This window comes from Oryzias latipes, chromosome 19 (assembly GCF_053564925.1).
Source record: "Oryzias latipes strain Hd-rR chromosome 19, Olatipes_Hd-rR_3.1".
NCBI classification, from domain to species: domain Eukaryota; kingdom Metazoa; phylum Chordata; class Actinopteri; order Beloniformes; family Adrianichthyidae; genus Oryzias; species Oryzias latipes.
In genome coordinates, this window is record NC_136255.1 from 425,502 (window position 1) to 442,242 (window position 16,741).

The following is a 16,741-nucleotide window of genomic DNA, read 5'->3' on the forward strand; positions in this document are numbered from 1 at the left end:
GCGTCTTTGAGCTTCATGGTTTTGTTCACTTGTTCCAGTCTGATACCAGATTCTGTGGAAAGCTACACCGCTAAAGACGAGCTTTAGCTGGTATTTCTGTTAGAACAGAGAGACTTTTTTGCGCTAAATCGAAACAAGGAAGTGAAGACTTTAACCACTTCTGATTGGTCAGACTGATGACATGTGATTAAGCCTTCAAGAATGATTGGTGGAGACAGTTAAAGGGGCGGGACTTTTCCTTACACAGTTATAGCTGCAGCTAAATCACGGTATGCCGTTATTCTTATCAAAATATCTTTAATAGAATCATATAAACACAAAGAAAAAATAATTTTATGATATTTCATATTCTTAACTTCTCAGTGTTTTATCAGGGCCTGTTTGGATGAACACAGAGCTGATTTCCTGGAGATGGTAATTGCTTTTAGATCAGTTAATGAGGGCAATTTCTCACGGCACACTTGACCATCTCCCACGGCACACTAGTGTGCCACGGCACACTGGTTGAAAAACACTGATCTAGACCCACTAGACAGAGCTCTGAACCTTTGTTCTTCAATGATTTGTGATCTTCACTGGTGTCCATGGATTCCATGAAATCTTTCCACCTTTATCCACCTTTGTCATGGTAGGGAGAACACGTCAATGTAAGGGGGGGGGGGGGTCATCTAAGATAGCACAAGGGTTAAAGGAGTGACTCCATCAGAAGCAGTTGAAGGCTGAAAATACTCATTTTATAGTGTAAAGGTGATGGGTTCTCTGTCTTTTTCCCACCTGTATCCCCGTCCTTTGTCTCTTTCACTCTTTTTTGCTTGTGCAGGAGCAGAGTGGGGGGTTTGGTGTGCCTTTACAAGCCACACCCTTCACACACCTGTAGCCATTTCTCCCACCAACATTAAAAAAGGCAAATGGTGCATACTTAATATAGTGCTTTTCTACTTTCATTGAAAGCCCAAAGAACTTTTTGCAGTCTACACACCAGGTATGTGTCACATGTTCAACCCTGGTTTTTGAGTGTGCTTTTAGCATATGGTGTTCACGTAAACTAGAATGAATGTCAAATCCATTCACATGTTAGTTTCCTAAAGTTCACCACTGTTGTTTTTCCACATCCAAAGAATCCAAAGGGAACATTCTTAGAACATTCTAGACACTGGATGGTCACATGACTTTATTCAAAGTCTGTCCACACATTGGACTGGAATGATGGACGGATCTGTGTTAATGACATCACACATGTGTTGTTGCTGTGAGGAACTTGGTCATTTTTGTTTTATAGTTTAATAAACCTACCTTGTTAACTTTATTGTAATAGTATAGGTTGATTTGACTAACAATCTGCCTCAGACAGATCAATCTTGGATTGTATAATTATAAATCAATTCATCGATTAAGTCGATCAATCATAACACCCCCTAGATTTCAACACCATCCTTTACAATAGCGGGGGCCAATTCCAGGCCTCGAACAGTCCTACATGTTTTCCAACCAACCTGCCATTGAAGCCATTGGACACCCTAATAACCCTGCAATAACTGTTTTTCCTTCATCAGTCAGCTTCCTCCTCTATTAATTTGGTGAATATTATTGTAACAAGGTAGTTTGCTAAAGAAAAAATGCAGTTTGCTGCTTATATGACATATATGGAACAATAAAATCCAGGTAAAATTCTTTCAGGTTACCGGTACTTTCAAGTAAAATATTTTAGGACCAAACAACTCAGTGTTAATTGTATAAAGTGAGTGAGTTTTGACCTGTGTGTATGGCTGAGAATGTTTGTTCATTTTAGACGGTGCTTCCCATTTCATTTTGTCTTGTTTTTTCAAATTTCATTTTCACATAGCACATATTTTAATGAGATGAATACATTTTCCCTTAAACTTTTAATCAACATAGCGAAAGCCAATACATTAGATGTCTTTAGGCTCATAATGGGACTCTTGGGCCCCAGTCAGGCCCACCAAAACAAGGACCAAGTGATTCCAGGCACTGGAACCACTCCCCTGTGGGTCCACCACCTGCCAGACAATTCAAAAGGGACTGGTGCAATGTGGTTTAGGGACCAGCTTAAGACAGGTGCCTTGGGGGCCCAACTGCCTCATATGTAATGGAAACAGAGTTCTGCTACATGGTCCAAGAGACATCAAAGGAAGGTGTTCCAGGTGTATCCCATCGGGGAGAGATCCAAGAACATGCTAGAGAGATAACATTCCTTGGTTGGCCTGTAAGCGGCCGTGGTGCAGCGGTAGGGCGGTCGACCCATGATCATAAGATTGCAGGTTCGATTCCCGCTTTGCACGCCCATGAGTCGAAGTGTCCTTGGGTAAGACACTGAACCCCACCTTGCCTCTGGTGGTAGGCAGGCGCCTGTGTTTGGCAGCGGAGCCGCCACCAGTGTCTGAATGTGTGAGTGAATGTGTGTGTGACTGGGTGAATGGGTCTGTGACTGTAAAGCACTTTGTCCTTGTAGGAAGAAAGGCGCTATATAAGTATACGCCATTTACCATTTAAGCGCCTCAGGATTCCACCAGAGAATAATCAGAATGCCTTCATAGTCACTGTCCACATGGGATTAGAGCCGTCATCATATCAGCGCTAAAAAACCCTACAGTGGTCCCTCATTTATCAGGAGAGTTGCGTTCTAAAGATAACCTGCGATATGTGAAATCTGCAAAGTTGTTTTGACGCTGTAAAACTCCTCACTACAGACTTTATCCACTTTTCTCAGACAAAGACGAACATTTTCACACTTTTCTATCTTGTTTAAACTCTCAAAGTTCAAACCTTCATAGAAAAATAAGTCCAGCTTTATGGAATAAAAACAAAGATCTGATCACAATCAAAAAATTATGTAGATTCAGAAAACTGAATGTATTCTCTATAGAAGACATCACACAGAGGGGACTGATTGACAAGGTCAGCAGCCAATCAGGACACAGAACACAGTGGGCATTTACAGTTGCACTGAGAAAAATCCACAAAACAGTGAGATTGCAAGACGTGAACCAGGGAGTAGCGATGGAACACTGTATATAATATAAATGTCTAGGTTATGTGCAGTAGTTACTCCATAAGCTAGTCCAGTGTTTTTCAACCTTTTTTGAGCCACGGCACACTTTAACCTTGACAAAAGTCCTGCTGTTCACCAGCATCCAAAAATAAAAAAGTAGAAACTCATAGTCTGTATTGATCTACAGTCCCTCCATGATCTCACATGCATTTTAGTGATAAATGTGGCAGAAAAAGCTGGAAGCTGCAGCTGTTTTTTTAAAAGATGGAATAAAAGTTAAGTTAGAAGATTTAGAAACTGTTTGATGCGTGTTCGTTGTGGTTGAAGACGTTTACAAGGAAGACTCATGCGCTGAGACGCTGTCACTTTAACCCTCGTATTATCCTCAAATATGACTCACACATTATACCCTTGATATGATACCCTATGATATTTGCCATCAAAAATGAGTAACATAAAATTGTTAACCAAGTTTTTTGTGTCAGGCACATTATTTTTTGAATACATAAATAACCCCTTGATAATGAAACAGATCAGTGGGCTGACCTGTTATCTAGGCCAAACCTTTAAATTAGAATTGATGTATCTTGAAAATTTTCAACATTAATGACAACAAAAATTTGAACCCTAGGTGATTATTTGACATTTGCTGTGGTAACGTCATCAGGTTAAACTTTCAGTTTAAAAGTTAGTAGATCTTGAAAAAGTTTCATCCAAATCTTTTCTAATTCATGACTCTCACAGAATAAAGCACTCCTCAGTGCAGTGTTTGGCCTGGTACATGTTTCCGTGCTTTAAAAGCTTTGTTTGCTTTCCTATAGTCAACGGTAGAGATCATTTGTGAATACATTTTGAAAGGTCTCACACTGAGAAGAATTTCCATTTTTTTCATGCGTCCATCCTGCGTTAACACCTGTTTAGGTTGCCAGAAATTGCAAATTTTAAATAAATCCTCTAAATGATGTGTTCGTGACTGTGGTATACCTTATGGCGTGGTCCATGCGTGACACAGTCAGGTAAGCAGCCAGGTTGGCAGTGTAGGACGAGCACACGATAAGTGTAAAGAGCCACCAGCTGCCCATGACGATCCTCAGAGCCACAGAGCCCACCACGCCATCCCCGCCTACAAAGAGAGATTTTGATGTCTACCTGCTGACGGGATCAAACTTCTTACCGTCATATCAACCCGAAGTCCGTGAAATCATGTGGGAGATTTGTGTTTTGCGTTCCAACATTTACTCACTAACCTTGTTGAACAAAGGCTCCATATACAATCCAGATAGCGCTGTGCAGCGTGCCCGACCCCACCCCATTTGATCGCCGGCCGTGTGAAAGGCTCTGGGAGGAGGAGGAGGAGGAGTGCAGAGCCTGCAGCCTGTTCAGCAAGAAGATGAGCACCCCCACCACCGGGATGGCAGCGGCAATGCAGGCCCAGACAGCAAAGTCAAAAGGTGCAAACAGGGAGAAGATGTTGATCTTCTCTTCAGGTTTTCGCACCAGGATGCCCACTCTGTAGTCCAGGTAACGCTTGCTGAAGTCCACCACATTCTCCCGCTCTGGAGTGATGGTTATGGCTGACACAGCCAGGTCGGCCCTCTGCAGGGAGGGTTAGTTAAGACATTTGACACAAACTGATATTTTGGTTTCGAACTCAAAACACGATACCTGTTCAAGTCCTGCTTTGAGTTTTTACAAGGTTAAATAGAACTTTACCTTGTTGATAAGATCTCCAATCATGCCGTTCCAGGAGCCGTTTGGAAGCTGAGAGCCATATTTACTATCTGCCACCTGAGGGACAAAAAGTCACTGTTTGCCGTCAATTTCAACAAAAAACAAAGACCTACATGGAAGGATATGACACGATGAAAGATGAGCATAAAGCAACAGACACGGGATTTCAATCAGTAAAAACATTCATGGATGGTTCTTACAGCCGGGGGCAGACACCACAAGGATCTCCCCAGAAAGAATGACATAAAGCACACGCAAAACATTGAAGAAAATTTAAAGTTTTGCTGCGATCAAGACTGTTGGCACCCCTCTCATCCCTAACTGTCTTCCACATGTCTAAAAGCGCCAAAGCCTTCTGAAGACAAATCTCTATCCATCCATTGTTTTTACACCTGCTGGATCTTTTTGGGGGTCACAGGGTTGCTGGAGCCTATTGAGCCACTGTTAGGCAAAGACAAGCGCACCCTGGATGGTTCAACAGTCAATCACAGGGCCTGAACACCACTCTTTATATGTTTCTGTGGAAAAACTGCTCTACGCTGTGTAAATAAATTTCCTTTCTTTTTCTTTATTTCAAACACAAATGAAAAAAATCAACACAGTGGTTTAAAAGACATCAGACACTAAAGTGTGTTTGAAAAGGAGTCTTGTCTGATCCCAACCCTTTTTACAACACTTGATGATGCGCATTATTCAATTTACAGATATGTACAAAACATTCACCGTACAATTTTTGCATGGCAACTGTGCAAAGTGACTTTTTCTTTTTTGCGTTTCTGGCCTTATAAAGATCTATTAGTGGCTTCTTGTAGGTTATTTTGAATATTTGTAAACTTAATCAAAATGCCAAGTGAGAAAATCAGTATTTGTTTCAATGAGAAGGATCAGAAATGCCGCCCAGCAAGTACATGTTATAGTGGCAAATCAAGGCCTTCATTGTTCTTTGAACATCCTGAGATGAACTCTTTTTTTCTCTTTTCTTCTCGGGGGTTCAAAGATGGAGAATTTAGCTCTCCATGTTTGAACCCTGTTGGGGTTTGTCAAGCGTGGCGTCTGCTCCCACCTGATAAATCTCATATTTGAAGCCCAGGATTTTGGCCAGGGCATCCAGTACGTCGATCGAGAAGCCTTTATAGCGCTTCGGCTGGCCCAGGATGTTTTCTGCCACCATGACGAAGGGATCTTCCTGCGGAAGATTAGACAGAGAGGTCATGACAAAGCGGTGCTGCCAACGTCGCAACTTCCTCACTATATATCCTCAAAACAGACTAGCAAAAATATCTGGCAACTTCTCCCGGTGTCACTGGAGAGTTTGGTGTGAGAACACCCCAAAAAAAACACTAGTTTGTATTTTTCTATTCTTTCCACTGACTGTTTAAAACACTTGGACTTAGTGTGGATAAAAAAATTGAAAACGGCTTATTTCTGGCTCCAATGAAAAGAAGTCCATTTTTGTCACAAAACAGACGCCGCCATGTTGAAGCCAGACGTCATCAGTTAGCAGTGATTGGTCCAAATTGGTCATAAATTTTATGGTAACCACTTTCGCCAATTAGGAGTAAGCTTGTTGGAAGGCCACGCCTCTACCTCTTGAAAGATTGCTACATAAAATCTTTTAATGAAAAGTTTAGAAACATTTGTGGGGGCTGGTGGGCACCACATGGTTTAATTAAGGCATCTGATTGGCCAGTTTATAACTTGATTCACCTGCACTACAGAAAAAAAATATCATTAAAAAAATTAGGATTACCAATGTTAAAAAAAAAAAGATATCAGAGCAGCAATGGTTCTTTTAACCAACAGAATGACGGAGTAACAGTTTTTTTATCTCTCTATAGAAGTCAATGAGAATTTGGCTTCTTGGAGCCAACAGGTACTTCCTGTTTGGATGTGCTAATGAATCACAATGTGGTAGCAGCGTCCCCCATGTGACAAGTAACATCTCCAAGACGTGTTTTCTTATTTGGGCGTTCCCCGACCACATGTTTTTTTGGTTTGGAGGATTTAGAGACCATCTGCATCTCGGCATCAGGGGCTCACACCTTTCAGTCGTGGTGTTTAGCTGTGAGATGAATCGATGCTCAGAGGAGGTAGAGTGAAGGTAAACTGTTTTTTTACTCTCTGAACCCACACAATTGTTTATTAGTTTTAAATATAGTTAAGTATTTTACTGTCCACCACATTTATCATTTCCTCCAAAGCTCTATGTGAATAATAGTCTAAAATAGTGATGGTTTCATAGTGAATTCCATGGTCGGCCAATAACTTTTTTCATAATGAGGAGTTGACAACATCATAATAAAGGCTTCAGCCATGAAAAAAGACTGACTATTAACCATCAAACTGATGCATGTAACCCTTGTGCTATCCTAGGCACTTTAACGTTGGGAGTTGGGTCATCTAGACCCACTAGACAGTGCTCTGAACCTTGTTTCTTCAATGATTTGTGATCTTCACTGGTGTCCATGGATTACATGAAATCTTTCCACCTTTATCCACCTTTGTCATGGTAGGGAGAACACCTCAATGGAAGGGGGGGTCATCTGGACCCCATAAGACAGCACAAGGATTAGAAAAGTCAGAACTGACAAGTGAATCTGGGAGTTCTGCACATTTGTGCAAAAAACAACAACGTGTTTGGATTGAAGCTGAATGAACAGAGATCTGGATAAGTTTCTGCAGCAGAGGGAAAACATTCCCCATACTTGGTCTGACTCGCATCTCTGCATCCCATATTCTATTTTGGTATCACCGGTTTAAAACCCTTGGCTGTTTATAGTCAGTAACCTCATCATGCTGACCGGATACACTGCTGGAGCTTAAGTATTGGATTAGTATCTTAAAGGAATAACTTTGAAATGGTTCAGGCTGCATTGCAGCATGGAGCAAAGACAAAAATCAATGGAGTCAAGCAGAGCGTCTCATTTGGCAGAGGGATTTACTAAAGCATGGGATGGATTTGTTCTCTCATAAAAGAAGCACAAGAGATTAGTGGTTTTAGTTTAAAAACAAATGCAAGTTTTTGGGATTTGCTGTCAAAGAAATCCTAAACAAGTAAAAATGAAGCTCAAACTGTGTCTCCAAAAATTAAAGTTATTGACAACAAGAACCACTCAAACTAATGTTACTGCAGTCAGGAATGTAAAACTGCAAGAATATTTAGAAATAGGAATAATTGTAGTTGGCGTTTTTAGCAAAAATCTGCTCCTTGTTGACCTTTACCTCTGACTTCTGTCAATCACCTGACCTCTGGAATTCCCTTTAATCAGACATCTGAAACATTGATTCACTTCCTGTCCTCAAGTCAAATATCAACACACTTTAGTTTAAAAGAACTTGTCTTTAAACTGTCATTCATTCATTAATTTGTATAGACATCCCTTCTAGTCCTTGAATTTTATTTTTTGTGTCTTTGCACATTGTTCTTGGGTTCTTTGATAGGAATTTTCTTTTGAAGTTGCAAATTTTTATTTCTTTCTTAAATTTGAGCTCTGAGGGGAAGGTTGCAGTTTTCACAAAGTCAAGTTCTGGTTGGGTTCTGCAGCCTTGTGGATGGTTTTCTATTTAGATACTCACACAAATATCCAACTGAACTTTTCTGGGTGATGGTCTTCTTCTACTTTTACATTTTGGATCTGGGCTTTTATCCCTCTTTGACAACCTTGAGTTGCAAGTAAGGCACCTAATAAATACTATTTATTATAATTATTTCCATTATCTGACATCACCAAATGATCCATGTGTTTAGCTCTTTCATTTTGAACCATCAGTCAGATCTCCCACCAACGCCTCAGAGCAAAAGAATTTTGTACTTTAAGGCGTTGTCTGTATTGAAACATAAAGGTTCTTGTGTGCAAAAAACATGTGGAACAGCACACACAACATGTTAGACTTGATTTGCAACCCCAATATAATGATGCTGTTGTCTGATAACCCGTGTGCTATCTTAGATGACCCCCCCTTCCATTGAGGTGTTCTCCCTACCATGACAAAGGTGGATAAAGGTGGAAAGATTTCATGGAATCCATGGACACCAGTGAAGATCACAAATCATTGAAGAAAAAAGGTTCAGAGCACTGTCTAGTGGGTCTAGATGACCCAACTCCCAATGTTAATGAACAGCACAAGGGTTAATAATGGACAAAAAATTTAATATTCACAATTCTTTCATTGCATTTCCCTTTGAATTATTGGTAAAACAGTCTGTTTTTGTCTGTTTTGGAAATGTAATGTTAGTTTCCTTTTTATGCTTCACTTCTATTTTATTATTAGATCTGGTTTTAGACTTCACCCCAAACGTCTTTCCAACTGTTAGTAGTTTATTCATCAATGTCAATTTTTCTTTCTTTATTCTTGCTCCGAATAAACACATTTGATCACTTTGTTGGAACGCATTTACTGTCATTTGGACCATTTGGACCTACCAGCAATGTGACCACTTTAATCATCACCCCCTGCATGCCGTTCTCAATTCGGCTCTCCTTCAGACTGCCGTTCAGTCCATGAACAGAGTCCCACGTGGCGAGCTGTGGAGAGCAGGAGACAGCAGGTCAGTGGAGTCTGCTGCAGAAGGGACTGTGAAATCCATCAGTGAAAGATTGCAGCTGAATATGAAAGCAAACGGCATTTTACATAACTCCCAACACCACCAATCAATAGAATCAGGAGAATTCATAGCTGCTGAGGCAGAAACTATCTACCAAATACCACAGCAAGAGGTGCAGTATATGCTAGCAGTTAAGTGATCAAACATGGTGAGATAGATAATGATTGGACTTTGACCAGGCATCAACAAAGAAAAGTAAACAATGTAAAGGCTTTGGTTCATTCAGTATTTGAATACTAGTTTTCTGCAATAATCCGCGTGCGCATTACCTTCAGCAGGTGGATTATTTTAAGGGTTTATCAATAATTTAGTTCTCTACAGTAGCAGTTGACCACAAAATGCTGACGTGCCTTCTTCTCCAAACCAAATACTGACACCAAAGTCTCTCCTGCACAACAAGTCTTTGACCCCCCCCCCCTCAATTTTATGGCTCTATTTTGCACATAAATGAATAAAAAAAACAAAAACAACTTCTCGGTTAGAACAAGAGGGATTTGGCACAAAGTGTCCTTGATGCCTATTGATGCAAATATGTTTCCAATCAATCAGCTGCTCCAATAGTACCTTAATTAAGCATCCACATGTAAGAACAAACAAATGAGTGAATATTTGCTTTATAGATGGAAAGAAATCACATGTTAAGGCATTAAAGGAATCCCAGCAATGATTGGCCTTGTTCAGTTTCTTATGAGAAGGAAGTTGGTATTGGATTAAAAAAATGGAATACATTTACATTTACAAAGTATAAACAATTGGATTATGTTTCAGCTGAAATAGATGGTATTTAAAAAGCTGTTGAATAATTGGGCGAAGTGATTCTATTTTGTTTTACGTTCCCTCTATAAATCAACACCCAAGTGAGCGTGATCACTTAATGGAACATACGGCAGCTAGCATGTGCAGTGCTGTTGTGCATGTTTCCAATTAGTGTGTTAGTAATGTGTAGATGCAGCCCCTGTGTTTATGTCATCGAACACTTAATCAGGAGACGAGACAGCAGCCTATTTGTCAAAACCCAACACAACACACCTCTGAAGTGGTTTTACATCTAGAAGGCACTAAATGTAGAGTATTTGATGAAATTGTTTAACAGAAAAGAGTGTGGTTTGTTGAAGAATTGGGTGAGCTGGCCAAAAAATATCAAATCTCAGAATTTTTCATCCCAAATTCGATTTTCAATTGCAATTGATTTTTTCTCTCCCTGCTTTTACTTTCTTTAACAAACATTCCAAATGATGGAATATATTCATCAAAGACTATTTCATTTTAACATCTCCTTTGGAAATTGGCTCAAACAAAAAGTTCTACTAAATACTAGGCTGTAAAAATGTTTGCAGAACAATGCAGTAGATGTTTGGTGAGCTATCATTAGCATGAGCATCTCATAAAGAGAAATACTAGAACGCACTCAGCAGAGCATTTTTGGCATCCACAGCCTTGAAAAGCATTTAGCTGCGTTTAGTTTGATGCTCTAAGTTTGAAGTCACAACCCCAGTGACCAAAATCTCATTTTTGACTCACCAGCCAAGTTGCCTGGTAGATAAAAAAAAAAAAAAAAAGAAAACTACCGGCCAAATGATTACATTACTTTGTATAAACCATAGATGTTATTGTAAGTCATCTGTAGTCCAAACCAACTGTAAAATCAAATTCAAAGCTGCTGAGAAAACAATGACAGATTTACCAAAGAAAGAGTAGATTGACAGAAATAAACCCCTTTTCCCTAATTTTCCCTGATTAAATTGACATGAAACCAAAAACATGACATCATACATCATGACCCAATGAATAAATAAAAAAACAGACTAAAAACATGATCATGTTGCCATTGACAGTAAAGATGCAGCGCTCTCACAAGAGGAGGTTCAGCTCAAAAGGGGCTTTGCAATGTTACAAAGGCACTACTGATAATGTTCCAGACCAAAAGTGGATTCATGCTGAGCTGCTTTTCAGAATCCACTGGAATTTTGTTTATTTTTGTCAATAGTTGAAGAGTTACAATCATTCAACGAACATCAAAACTGGAGCTGGAACTCAGGTGTTAAAGGGTTGAACTATACTGTGACATCCCAATAAACAAAGGTTGAAGAAAAAACTGTAAAAGGAAAATCATTATTTTTATTTTATCCTCACTCAGCCTGACATTTGGTGTTTCTTTGAGGCAGATATAATGGCTAACAGATAAAAGCGGTGGATGAAAAGGTGCCCCCCCCCTCTAAAAACCAAATGTTAGTGCTGTTTTTCATTTTACTGTTTGATCACAGCTTTTCATTTTGGAATATGTGAGAGCACCACAGCCATTCATCACTGCCTGCGTCAGAGAGGAAGAAAATAACTGAGGTTTTGGGGATAATTCAAAAAGGAAAATATCTTTTTTGTTGCATTTATATTCAAAAATGTTAGAAAGCCTTCTATTTTTAAAGGCACAAGGTATTAACCCTTTAACACCGGAGCTTTAGCTTCGGCGTTGGCTTTACTTTAACTACCGTAACTCTTCAACTATTTACGGCATTAATGTAATTCCAGTAGATTCTGTTGCAGAGAAAAGCAGTTTTGCACTGTTAAGCAACACTTTATTTTAGTCTCGGCACAAAGCCAAAATGCAAAGCCGCTTTTCTCCATGCCAGAATCATTTGGACCTCCATTAATTGCATAAGGGTCAAAGAGTTACAGTGGTTCAAGGAGAGTGTGTTATTTAGGCGTCACTGTCTGAGTTTTTTTTTTGTTTTCCAACATTTCTAAGGATTCACTAAAGAACGTCTAGGAACGTGGAACACAATGAGCTGGTTTAAGTTGACTACATGAACCATAAGAGAGCTGGACTGAGTGATTGTGACATCATCCATAGAAAGTTGCTCTTTTTCTGCGATACGGCTGTCACCATGTTCAAAACTAGATGTCATCATTAACCCTTGTGCTATCCTAGGCCCTTTACCATTGGGAATTGGGTCATCTAGACCCACTAGACCAGGGGTCGGGAACCTTTTTGGCCAAGAGAGCCATAAACGCCACATATTTTGAAATGTAATTTCGAAAGAGCCATACAATAATGTGGTGCCCCTTTCCCACACGGAGGCACGGAGACTTAACCTCTTTTAAGGTTCTTTATTCTGGTTACTGCAGACCGCGACAAACGCGGTAATTCAGCAACTCCTCAATCTCTCCCGCTGAGACGAGAGCGCTTCTCCCAACTTTATATTCACCTGCTCCCGCTCCAGTCCTCCCATTTCCCTGATTCGGCCCATAGCTGAACCCCATTGGTCCAAACTACCTAACAACAGGCTGAGCGACAGAACTGAGGGCCAATCAGATCTCTGCTTGATGCGATCAATGAACTCCAGAACTTTCAACGCGGCCCAACAGCCGCTCAGTCCGCGACAATATGTTTAAAACTAAAAATACAAATGAATGTGTGCATTTGATGTAATTTCAACACTTTTAAAGTACAATAAGTCTGTGGATTCTTTTTAATAACATTGTTATACCGTTGCTAATAAATGAGTATTTCTCGTGGTAGTTTTGTTGATGGTCTAGTCTGGTTGATCCGTGGTGAGTTTCTGCTTCACGCAGGCGTTGAGACTTTAAACGTGATCGTAGGTCTGAATGTTCTGTAGATGTGAGAGAGACTGCTCACATGCAGACGGGGAGACAAACACACACTCACACACTGCAGTGAGTGACGGGCAGCGGGTTTTACGTATTTACAATCCCTGCGCGATTCATCTGCTGCCTGTCCCCACAACACCTCAGCCCCACCCCCCCCCACCCCCACCCTCTGCTTTCTCCCTCACACATCCCGTCCCCGCATCTGCGCGCTCTTTCTCAGAGACGGGAGCGCAGTTTTAGCCACGGCAATTCACAGGTTTCCGGGTGGTACAAACTCTGTGAAATAATAGATAATTGTAAACTGATATCGCTGGCGCAGATTTTTCTCTCTAAGCACTGTTACTACTGCGCGCTTCTGGCATCGCATCGCGCCCGAGAAGGACTGGTCTAATGAAAAAAAAAGTATAATTAAAGATTTGTCTGCGAGCCACATGTGACCATCAAAAGAGCCATATATGGCTCGCGAGCCATAGGTTCCCGACCCCTGCACTAGACAGTGCTCTGAACCTTTTTTCTTCAATGATTTGTAAACCTCACTTTTGTCCATGCACTGCAAATTTTGTCAATCTACCTAAGATTATCAATCTTAAAACTAGCTGTAAAATCTTATTGATCTTAATTTTAGATAAAAACAGCAGCACGTGTAAGATTATTAAACTTGTTTTAAGAAAAATATGCATTACCTGTCTTGATCAGTTTGTAAATTTAGAAATTAATCATTTTCCATGCAAAACAAGAAAAAATACTGCAGGCCTGATTTAAGCACAGGTTAAGGTCTTAAGTTTATTTTATATGTAACCATATTATCTGATATCCAAAAATGTACTTAAATACTGATGTTCAATAGCTCATCCAATATTTATAGGATAAACAATAGATAAGTATTTTTGTTTTTACTGCAATATCGTCATCAACATTATATTTGATCAAAACACTGATTTTGAAATGATATGATAACCAAGCTTGTTTTCAGCCTTTATAAACGTAAGCAAGATTAGGTATAGCTAGTTCATAAGCAAGAAGGTCTCTGTTAAAACAGTGTTTCGTAAACCTGGCTTCAATACAATGTTGTCTGTCTTGTCAACAATCCATTGTTACCACAAAATCTTTTGTGTAGGTCCAAAAGTGAGTATTGTTTTATTCGCAGAAATGATAATTAGTGACCTTTCACATACATATTTGTTAATATTGAGAACAAGCCACTTCACTCTAACAGCATGGTTATCTGATTTAAATTTAAATTATAAACAGTACTTTGCAATCCACAGATGATGCAATCATAATTCTACCGCGCTTGGTTTGGGAATACCAACTCAATATTTTGTGCAAAGATCTATTTTGAATCGAAAGATTGTACAAATCAGACAATGATTATCTTCCTTAATCAAAGAAGTTATTTGTTATATCAACCAAGGTTTACGTAGAATGGTTGATCTTTTAAAATATGTATTTTTCATGTTTTGTCGTAATTTTTCAATGGAACATTCCGGCGGGCACAAGCAAAAATGGAAAAGTCCATTGTGACCAAATGAAGGGGGATTAATATGTTCAAAAGACTTGCTTAAGATAAACTAGTAGAGCCAACACGTTATATGCTGTTTTATAAATTATTTATTTTCATAATGATGGCATAAGGAAATGTAACACAAAAAAATTAATTCTATTTATTGCATTTTTGGGATACCCTTTGAGTATTTTCATATTGTGACCGACCCAGCGCCATCTTGTCACATTTGCGACGTACATCTGATGATCCAGAACATGACGAGGACGAACAGGAAAAACAATTAGGAATATAATATTCGGCGGACAAGATAAAAGGAGGTAAGCTATATTAAATTATATGACATAGAATAAATCACCATTACGCTCCACGCAGCTGGTAAAGATTATAAAGTGGGTTTAAACATCTTGAGAAGCAGGCTAACGGAGCAACTAGCTAGCTTGCGCTAGCACTATTTTAGCTACTCCATCACTTTTTTGTAAGTATCCTGTATACATCATAAATATACTTTAAAATACAATTAATGAGATTTTGGTTCTGTTTAAATATGTTAAATTAATTTTTTGTTTAGTAAAAATGTATTTCAGTGTTAAGAAGTATGCTATTGTAGTAAGCTAACTTGAGTTATTGCTAGCCCAATACTGCTCAACTGTAACTCAGTTTTATGCTAGGGTTGCTAGATTGGGCAGTTTCCCACCCAAATTGGCCAGTTTGAAAGACTGTTTGTCATGTATGCTTGATGATCTTAAAGTTAGAATGAAAACTTGCTGTTATTAAAAATTGTGACTTTAACATTTTTAAGTTTGAGAGTTACTATTGTTGGCAGAAATTAAAACCCAATTTTTGATCACTTCTAGTGAATAAGGATAGTATGGAAGTACAAGCTAGGCATTATAAAACTCTGCAGGACATGTACAAAAAGTAGAAGCCCAAGCTGATCTTAACAGTTTTTTGATCTGGAGTTTCAGGCCAAACGAGCTTACATCGATTGTGGAGCCATAAGAGGAGATACCAGAGCTTCATCCATCGTGGATGTTTATCCAGAGAACTGCATCATGTAAGTATTATGTAAAAAGTATAAAGTAAAATTTTAAATGTATATATATTTTTCATCACTTGGTTTGTCATTGCAGGTGCCTAGAGAAATGCATAGAGTCCTTGCTCCCCACTATGAATTCATTGAGGAAGTCAGAATGTGATGGGAGGATTGCTGCGCCAGGGTCATTTTACAGAGTATGAAAGAAGGCAATAAAGTCACCAATCAACAGGGATAAAAGTAACTTTATGCCTTTTTGATACATGTAGTAAGATGCGTGAATCCTTCTTCTCAGAAAACACTAGGTTCTATGTGTTTGTTCTTCAAGAAGTAAAATTTATTTTATTGTGTTTCAGTGGAAGCCAACTTTGCTCTGGAGAAGGCCCTTCCCATTCTCTTTCCCCCAGTGGCACCTCCATCAAAGAAACTGGGGTGTGCTAGTGAAGCTTTACTGCATGTTCAGGAGGTAAATTTTTATTTTTGCCCTAAGCAGATACATAAAGAAATTAATACATTGGAGATACTAAAGGAAAAACGTTTTTTCTGCTTTATAGTCAACAGAAGATCCAAACGTCTTCATCCAGAAGAGAGGCCTGTCAAGTCCAGTCTTGGTGTTCGATGGCAGCAGATGAATTGTTGCTATTGGTTTGATGCCAGTGATGTTTGAAAAAGAAAAGCTTCACGAGGGTCTGATTTTCTAAATGGCATATTATTACACACTACATCTGACCTACACAAATTGCGTGGCCACCCTTCTGTCATTCAGACAGAGATCCTTCAGGATACAATTCACAAGTGGGACATCACCACCACATGAAAGAGCATTAAAGTAAAGAATTTGTTGGAAGATAAACTGCTTTTGCAGGTCAATGTTTATGTCTGTTTAGATGAGTATTCTAATTGTGTTGTATTCCTAGTGCTTTTGGGTAAATTTGTATCACAAATCTCAGTTTGTAAGTTGAATAAAAGAATCTAAAAGTGAATTTGTTTTCATTCTTTTTAGTATTGAAACAAGAAAAAATATCTTTTGCAACAGCTTGTTTCAAGATGTAATTTCTGAATTTTAGTAGGCAATAAATTTTAATCAAGCTCCTATATCCTAGTTTCTAGTTTTTTGTCTTAAATTACTGCTTAAAATAAGTGTTTTTGCCTAATTTCAAGATTTAACTGATTTACTATGGCTTAGATATTTTTACTTAAATCAAGACATCTTGTTAAGTAAAATTTACTAGCTGCATGGACAGATAA

At 39.1% G+C, this 16,741-nt stretch overlaps 1 protein-coding gene and 1 long non-coding RNA gene across 6 annotated transcripts in view; one reads left to right on the forward strand and one right to left on the reverse strand.

Moving 5' to 3' along the window:
* The window catches only part of grid1b (glutamate receptor, ionotropic, delta 1b), a 493,010-nt gene that overhangs the window by 22,710 nt on the left and 453,559 nt on the right, over positions 1-16,741 (reverse strand). For all 4 annotated transcript variants that reach the window (XM_023949512.2, XM_023949511.2, XM_023949513.2 and 1 more), the window contains 5 exons: positions 9,166-9,267; positions 5,805-5,927; positions 4,724-4,798; positions 4,258-4,606; positions 3,995-4,133 (listed from right to left, as the gene is read on the reverse strand). In XM_023949512.2, the coding sequence (XP_023805280.1) occupies positions 3,995-4,133; positions 4,258-4,606; positions 4,724-4,798; positions 5,805-5,927; positions 9,166-9,267 (788 nt within the window). The remainder of the gene's footprint in view (positions 1-3,994; positions 4,134-4,257; positions 4,607-4,723; positions 4,799-5,804; positions 5,928-9,165; positions 9,268-16,741) is intronic.
* LOC105353812 (uncharacterized) lies at positions 14,434-16,513 on the forward strand. Of its 2 annotated transcripts, none has more exons than XR_002872117.2 (5): positions 14,434-14,777; positions 15,420-15,514; positions 15,591-15,733; positions 15,850-15,959; positions 16,048-16,513. It is a non-coding gene; the product is annotated as an uncharacterized LOC105353812 (long non-coding RNA). The 2 variants fall into 2 exon arrangements; XR_002872118.2 differs by having other exon boundaries at positions 15,426-15,514.